The following is an 8,665-nucleotide window of genomic DNA, read 5'->3' as shown; positions in this document are numbered from 1 at the left end:
AGATGGACGAACAGGAAGATGAATTGAGACAGAGAGAATGTAAAGAGAGGCTGAGGGAGAGAAATGGATGTGTGAATGAGGAGAGATGGGCTATGCAGAGAGATGGCGGGAGCAATGGGGGCGTTTCTCATCTTCCTCTCCACGTTTCTGTAGTCCTCGCTGGTCCCCTTGAAATGCCATTTTCCCACCCCTTTATTTCTAATGAATTCTTCTGGATTTTAGAGCCTGGCTCACACCCTGAGGTGTTTTTACAGCTTCCCTCCCTTCCTAGTCTTCCTTTTGTCCCAAGATAACATACCTCCCCAGGCTGCCCTAGCCAGACATCCCAAGAAAAACTGGGAGAAAGACACATGAGATGGGGGTTCTGGGCAAAGCATGGAGCCTGGCTCGCCCATCTCTAGCTCTACTGCCTTGGGTGGGGGTAGGCTTTTTTTGAGGGGAGAAGAGAGTGAGGAGCAGCTGGGTTGAATTTGTCCAAATCTAATAATCCAGGAACCTATTGAAGGCCTTGGGGGTTGGGAGGGGAGTAAAGTCTTGAATATTCTTCCAACTTCTCCCCCCCCCCTCCCTCTGGTCCCTTCTTTCCAAAAAGTCTTTGAAGAAAGATGTTTTTGACGCTTCCACGTCGTCCTCAGATGGATGGGCTGAGAGTGATTGAAATGTCTTTGTCATGCTAATGCTTGGGGGGTGATGGATGGGCGCTGGGGCTGCCAAACTCTGGCCCGCTTAGCCCATTGGTCTGGGAGAGATCACATGTGCCCCCCCCACCCCCACTCCCTATCCCCTTCCTAGGGGAACGCTGGCCAGGGCAAGCTGGCCCAGGCCATGGACTCAAGCTTCAGGGCTGTGACATACTGCCGAAAGGTTGTAGGGCAAGAGGGTGTCTCCCCAAAACTGCCGGACCCTCCTGCCTCTACATGGACTATAATAGGATGAATTCCTTTTTAGAGTACCCACTTTGTAATAGGGGACCCAGCGCCTACAGCGCCCCAACCTCCTTTGCCCCCAGCTCGGCTCCGACCATTGACAGCTACGCGGTGGAGAGTCGCTATGGTGGAGGGCTGCCCAGCCCAGCGCTCCAACAAAACTCGGGGTATCCTATCCAGCAGCCGCCTTCCTCCCTGGGGGTGTCCTTTCCCAGCTCTGCTCCCTCGGGGTACGCCCCAGCCGCCTGCAACCCCAGCTATGGGCCTTCTCAGTATTATTCTGTGGGTCAGGCGGAAGGAGATGGAGGCTATTTTCATCCTTCGAGCTACGGAACCCAGCTTGGGGGTTTGCCCGACAGCTACGGAGCGGGTGGAGTCGGCCCAGGGCCTTATCCTCCGCCGCAGCCCCCTTACGGAACTGAACAGACGACAGACTTTGCACCAGCCTACGACCTCCTCTCTGAGGACAAGGAGTCATCTTGCTCATCAGAAGCCAACACCCTCACTCCGCGGACCTTCGACTGGATGAAGGTCAAGAGAAACCCACCTAAGACAGGTAGGGCTCAGAGTGGTCACTTCCTTGCCATGGCCCAGACACGCACGGAGGGTTCTGGGCCGGGGCTTGGTTAATCCCTTGAGCTGTTTTGGTATTGGCAGGTAAGTACTTCCAGGTCTCAGGTCAGCTGAGACTTCCCTATCGGGTAAGTTTGGGGCCACCTCCTTACTTCCTTGTCTGTGAGCCCAGTTTGGAGCCAGTGCCTCATATTTCTGTCTGACGGTGAGTATGGGTGGGAGATGGGTTCTAGATTTGGAAATTGCTAATGGAGGGTGTGTGTGGTGCTGTATAGAGACTTAAATTGGGTAGAATGATGAATGAGGACACAGAGTGTCCTGGGAGGGGTGGAGGGGAGGGAGAAAGAGGTGGGAGAATTGATGTGGTTTTTCTCTCTGCCCCGCCCCTAGCGAAGGTGTCGGAGCTGGGACTGGGCGCTGCCAGCGGCCTCCGCACAAACTTCACCACGCGCCAGCTGACCGAACTGGAGAAGGAATTTCATTTCAACAAATACTTGAGCCGTGCGCGGAGGGTGGAGATCGCCGCCACCCTGGAGCTCAACGAAACGCAGGTGAAGATATGGTTCCAGAACAGGCGCATGAAGCAGAAGAAGCGAGAGCGGGAGGGTGGCAGGGTGCCTACAGCCCCTTCAGGCTGCCCCAAGGATGCAGCTGGAGATGCCTCCGACCAGTCCACGTGCACCTCCCCCGAAGCCTCGCCCAGCTCCATCACCTCTTGAATTGAACTATCTGGCTTCCGGTGCTGGACCCAGTCCTCTCTTAGGCGCTCCCAAACTTCATAGCCCTGGTGATCCTCCTCAAGACCGAGGAGCCAGTTCAGGGCTGCCTAGGAAACTGGGTAGAAGTGGGGAAACATTTTTTTCTCAGACCTGGGGGTGGAGGGATGACTGATAGCTGAGGATCCTACAGGTCTTGGTATCTGGGGAGTACCCAACCATCAAAGGTAGAGGGAAAGGCCTTCTGCCTTTGATCTAGAGATTGGCTCTGTGAGGGGTAGGAGCCAGCCCGTCCTCCTGGATTCGCCTTCCCCTTCCAACTGGAGTTCAGTGCCTTTGAGCTTGGAGAATTCTCTTTGAGCACTCTTCCCTAACTCTCCTTTCTAGGCCTGGGATGGAGAGAAGCCTAGGGATTTTCCTGAAAAGGATGGGTTTGAGTGCGGGAGCATGACCAGCAATCTTTAATCTTAATCCTTAACCCAGCCAAATCACCTGAGACCTTACAATAGCACCGACTGCCTTGTGACACACCCCTCCCCCCCCAAAAAATCCCAACAAAACCATCCCAAGCAATCCCACAAATCCCTTTCCGGCACGCTTCTATTGCACTAAGGCAGCCTTCAGGGCTGTTCTGTAAGGCCCACCCCTTCCCACTGGCAACCCCATCGTTAAATCACCAAAGTGTTTTAGAACTTGGCACTATAGGATTTCTGGAGCGTCCTCACGAAGACTGCCTCAAGCAATCCTCAACCAAGAAAGGGTGGGCACTCCCCCTCCACTCCCCCTATTTATTGCCTCTGGAGCACCCCCTTCCCTCTATTCTCTTTTCCTTAAGCCTCCCTACTCCTGTGGCAGCCTGGGCAGGTCCAGGAATGGCGACTGAGTTCCCAGCAGATTTAAGTATTTCTCTGAACCTTGGAGACAGCGGCGAGGCCATTGGAGTTTCTGAAAAACTAAGCCCCAAGCAAGTCAGGTTATCTTTGTATCAGCAGCTACCTCATTTCAATAAAGTCTGTTTCTCTCTTTCTGCTTCTGCTTCTCCATCTTGGGCTGGATGAGGCTGTGAACTCTACCAGTCCATTGACTGGTTGGGTGAGCAAAAGTTGAGATCACGAGCACCCAACCAAGGCAGAAGTGGACCCCAAAAACCTAGTAGTCCACTGGTCTTTTGGGAGAAGCACACGGTGGAAGGTGGTAGAGCCAGGTGGTTCTGAGATGCTCTTGAGAAGTGGGCGGGGAAGGAGGAAAACAGATTTGTTTGAAACGTCTGAAAGAGGGTGTAAGGAGATTGCGGGGTGGGGGATGGGGATGACAGAGTGGACTTTACCTGTCCCCCCCTTTTTTCCTACTCCTTGCCTTCACCTCCACCAGGGCCTGAACTGGCCCCTGGAAACTGTAAAGGGGCCCCTGGAAATAGGTTTGAGGCTATGGGATGTCAGGCAGACATTCTTGCTCCCAGACTGGGAAGATGGGGCCTTGGCAAAGTTCTCTCCAGCACATGCATTAAGCCCCAATGCCGGCTTTTCACACAGGAATATCAGATTGAGTCAATTACAATTGAGCAGTCTGCCATTTGCATAAGGCTCAAGGTACTGAACCACAGGAAGGACGTGTCCGTGGGAGGGATACGTGAGGGATGGGGGTAAGGAGGTGTCCAAGGCTGGATGGGGGAGGTGCTGGTGATTGGGTGGGCAGTGGGGCTTGGCAGTGGACCAGGCAGCAGAGGTACACCAGGACCCTGAGCTGACCTTTTTACCTCTGCGCCTCGGAGCTTTCCAAACAAGCCTGCGGTGCGCCCAGAGGGACAACTATTGTCTCCCAGCCAGTACCACAGGCAAACCTTTAGTAAGCAGAGGCAGGGGGCCACGATTCTGGAAGCTCTGCGGAGGTGTCAAACAGAGCGCCATCGGAATGACAGGGACTCCAGGCTTTGGGCCTAATCTATTGATTCTGGTGACCCAGAGATCCCCTAAGCTCTGGGGCCAGGACCATACTGCTTGCTGGGGTTCAGTGATGATGAAGACAGGTCTTATCTGTCCCCCAATCTGTTTAATTTGTGACCTTTGAAAGGAAGACAGGCAGCGGAAAGGACCGAATGCTTGTAAGCAATGCTAAGCGTTTGTTTCCTCGTGAAATCGGTGCCATTAGGCGAGAGGCAACGTTATCAATAATTGCACAGCTCAGCTGGCGAGGAAAGAGAAGATACAAGAGGAAGCCCGGCTTTCCCAGAGGTTGCTTTCTTGCCCTGTCTTAAAAGGAAAAAAAAAAAAATCTATTAACTGCTTTTCTCCATTTAATTGAAATTGCCATCAAGCTTGGCTTCCCCAAAGGGGTCACCTTGACAAGAGAGGCCAGAGCAAGTGTCTTTGAAACAAATTTCCTCTTGTTTGAAGCCGTTTAATACCAACTGGTTAGAGCCTCTTGGTTGGGGTATTTATGGAGCCTCCAGCTGCTAGCTCCTATGGACAAGTGAGCAGGAAGAGGAGCAAGCAGTGGTTAGGACAAGACTGAACTATAAGGAAGGTAAGGCTAAGGGGGTCTCAGACTTGGGATGACAGGTCCCAAGGGAGGGATGATCGAAGGGCCTGGAGGAATGCACAAGGCTGGAACCTTTGATTTTTGGTCATAGCAGAAGGAACCAACAGATTCCTCCAGGGAAGGGGTGTGTGTGTGTGTGTGTGTGTGTGTGTGTGTGTAATCAATTCTTCATTAAAAAGAAACCGGCTCAAAATAATCCACAGTGGATCAGAGTCTCCCATTTCTTTAGATACAAAGACCCAGACTCTGTCACACTCTCTTACTTGAATCCCACTGCCAGCCCAAGGCCCTGGAATGAATGGGTCTACAGGAAAGTGTTTATTTAAGAAACAAACAAACAATCATGGCACAATCTCCTTTCACAAATGTCAAAAGAGTCTGGTAAGCAGAGAAGCAAAAGTGTCTCCAATTACTCAAATCAGTGGTTTGCATTGTCAACCCCCTCCCCCAAGAGATGCCCAAATATTTTGCTCATAGACTCCTCCACTCTTCTCAGGCACATTTTTTTCCTGTGTGCATAAGTTGAAATCATCTACTCTCACATCTTCACTTTCTAGAACAAAAACAAACAAACAAACAAAAAACAAAGTCCAGATTTGCAAATGAATCCCTCTCTATATAATCTTGGTTTTCCATGGGAGAGAGAATTCTTAGGGCTGGTTGGAAGCTTGTTAGTATCTCTAAGCTACCTAGCCCTTCTGATCTCTCTACTAAGCTTGTGGCAGTGACCTGGGGTCCCGGCCACTCTACACCATCTGTTCTCAGCTCAAGTGCGAACTTTTCCCCCTCTTTGTTCATCCCTTTCCTCAACATTTGCTCTCCCAATGCGAGGCCCTTTGATCTCTTGGGTAAAGGAGAGAGATTTTTAAAAACCTTCAACTTCTTTTCTTTGACTTGTAACCCCAGGATGTCTTTGCTATGGGCATTCCTTGCCACAGTACCCTTGGGTGGTTGGTCAGAGTCAGGGCAGAGAAGAGGGAGCAGATGGGGAAGAGGTAATGAAGGTCGGAATGGTCTAGAGAGAAGGACCAAGGTCTTGGGAAACTATCCAGGCTGTGGTGCTGAAATCTAAGTCCTCTTCTTGATCGTGGTGTGTTCTTGGGTGAGGGACCTATTTCTTTCATCCAGTTTCATTGTCTACAGAGCGGGGATAAGGTTAGCACTAGTCTCATAGGACTGATGTTGCAATTAAATTAGTTAACACCTGTAAAATGTTTCATAAATAAAAATGAGTTAGAACAACTATTATCACTATGTAAAGGGATATGTTTGCTTCCCTTCCCATAGTCCCGCCCTATTGCAGGGAGTGTCTGGGTTAGGGACCACTCACATGTATTCTTGTTTGATCCCTGGCAGGAGTATGGGGGCTAAGGGCAGGTAGAAGAGGTTCCCTTATCAGCAGCTGATAACACTTCATATCACCTGTTTGAGCTTTCTCCTCCTTTCTCCCTTTTCCTTCTTTTACCCTGACTGCCTATCAAGGAGGTGAACTCTCTCAGCCTCTTCTCCTCCCCCACTTCTGCATTACAGGAAGATGGACAGAAAACCTTAGCAGCCCCTTGAATTGTTTTGAAGATGGATGCCGTAAATTCTTGATGAGGATGGCGGAGGGCAAACATCCTGAACAACTTAGTTTTTCAGTTGTGGTCTCCATTCTGTTGGGTGGGTGAGCTCATCAAGCCAGGCTGTTTCCTTGGGGTTCAGTCCGTTGGCTACAATATAGAAGATGTGGAAGCCATATAAATAAATAAATAAATACATACATAAATACATAAATCTATGTGTATGTATTTTACTTGTCATATATGAGAAGTACTCAGGATGCTGTCTGGTAGAGAGTTAAGTGTGCAGGGAGATTTCTTGTTTTATGTGGCCACACAGAAATACATTCTCTATTGCTCTCTTCCACTGAGTTAATTACGGCATAATAGAAGCAGGCATCCTCTAGCCTTCATCCCTTACACCGCACCAGCACCCCCACTTGGCACTCAAGCCACGGGACTTGCTGCCAGGGAATAAAACAATTATGAATGAAAGGCTACAGAGGAGTCCCGTAGAGAACTGTTTTAGAGTAAAGGCACCACCACAAGGAAGGATGCTCTTGGGAGGATGACTTCACTGCACAACTCTAGACTGCTTTCTCATTGTGGTCCATGAGGCTGGGGCTCCCTGCAGCTGTGCCGGCTTTTCCCCTGGTGACTCAGTTCTGGCTCCAAGGAATTCTTTGCATTACTTCCCTTATTTGGCTTAACTCACATCTCGGCTTCTTTGGCTTTAGCTATTTCCCCATCCCCCATGATGTGATATCTGACCAGTACGTCCTCAGTACAACAGGAATTGGCAATGTGGGATCTTTAATTCTTAGAAGACTAGAGAGGCTCCAACAGCTAGGAACTCGAGCTCGAAGGCTGACCTCGGGCTTTCATTCACTGTCATTGCCATTGTCTTGGTCGGAAAAGGAATGGATCAGAGCTTCTGAGAAGAAAGAATTTCAGAGGGGGGGACAGGAGACCTGAGCTCGCTCCACTGGGAGCAACATTCGCGACCTTGGAGAAGTCCCCAAGTATCTCTCGCCCTACCCTCCTAGTATTTAATGTAAGTGGAAATATTCTTCTGCCCCTCAACCCATAGATAGCGATGGATGTGAGAAAGAATGGAAACTTGGGGGTGGGGATGGAAGGAGAGGGATAACTTGGGTGGGAGGCATCCTGGTGAACCTATCCTACTGGCTTAATCAGAGCTAGTTAAGATAACTTGGGTAGGAGGCATCCTGGTGAACCTATCCTACTGGCTTAGTCAGAGCTAGTTAAGATCACTTGAAGCGCTCACGATCACTGGCCTGGGCCTGGAGTGCTGCAGGCCTCCAGCCTTTTCTGCCTGGAAGGGAGCTGAGGAGGGAAGCTGCCCAGCAAAGCATGCGCCCTCTGCTCCTCAGAGGCCAGATGCCCCCTTCAGTTTACCCTGGCTTGACAGCTCCATTTCAACCCGCACCTTGGAGATGAGGCGGCTCAATATTTACTCAGTCAGGAGAGTTGCTCCGAAGACAGCCCCTCCAGCCTGCTGACTGGCTCCCCTTGGTTGCCCCCACCCCTTCCCTTCCTGGTTCATAGAGAGTTCAGCTCTGAAATGGTTTGTAGCCCCCAACTCCCCAGCCCTGGAGAACTGTCTCTGTGTGTGTGTGTGGGGGGGGGGATTGCTGAAGCCAGAAAGGCAAGAGGGGCAAGTGTAGGGGTGGGGAGGAAGGGCCCTGGTCCTGGGGTCATGCCCTGGTCTCTCTTGCTGGACCAGCAGCATGGGCCTCCTGGACAGGATGGACTCAGAAAAATGGCAGGTTTTGTTTTTTTTTTTTTTTTTTTTTGAAAGAGAACACGGAGAGGGGCAAGATGGAGCTGCCTGGTTGGGTTGAGGAGGTGATCCGGAATTGCAAAGGACTGTGTCTTTTGTTACTAGTGTTACAGACCATTCCATTTAGTAGAGAAACTTAGTCAACTCTGACAGTCCAGACTTTTCAAATACACTAAAAAAGCAAATACAAAGGAAGAAATGACCGTGTCTCATAGCACGCATGGAAACTGATTTCATATCTCCTACTGTTCTAGACTATGAGATCCATAAAGACAAAGATTTTTCTATGGATTCGGTGTGTTATATCCAGGCTCTGACACTCAGCCACCTGGGTACAGGGATTGCAGGAATGATAGGGCAGAAAGTAGGGATTTTTGTCTGTTCTGCCTGCTGGTGCCAGGCCTGGTGTATGTGATCAACTCCTGGGAACTGAAGGTTTCTTCCTTTTGCTTCCTCCTGCTGTGGATCTACACATGAGGATCCCAGTGCCACAGAAATGGGTTTTAGAAGCTGAAGTCAGAAGAAAGGGAGAGCCATCAAGAAAGAAGGCCACTTGTCTAATACCTG

General features: G+C 50.4%; 1 protein-coding gene across 1 annotated transcript; it reads left to right on the top strand.

The window, feature by feature from the left end:
* The first annotated feature begins 917 nt into the window (after positions 1–917).
* Positions 918–2,218, top strand: Hoxb1 (homeobox B1). The gene is made up of 2 exons (XM_038328397.1): positions 918–1,482; positions 1,890–2,218. The coding sequence occupies exons 1-2, from the start codon at positions 918–920 to the stop codon at positions 2,216–2,218; spliced, it is 894 nt and encodes a 297-aa protein (XP_038184325.1).
* The last annotated feature ends 6,447 nt before the right edge of the window (positions 2,219–8,665 follow it).

Source organism: Arvicola amphibius, chromosome 4 (genome assembly GCF_903992535.2).
Source record: "Arvicola amphibius chromosome 4, mArvAmp1.2, whole genome shotgun sequence".
Taxonomy (NCBI): domain Eukaryota; kingdom Metazoa; phylum Chordata; class Mammalia; order Rodentia; family Cricetidae; genus Arvicola; species Arvicola amphibius.
Note: the sequence above shows the minus strand (reverse complement) of the source record. Positions and strands in the feature narration are given on the sequence as shown.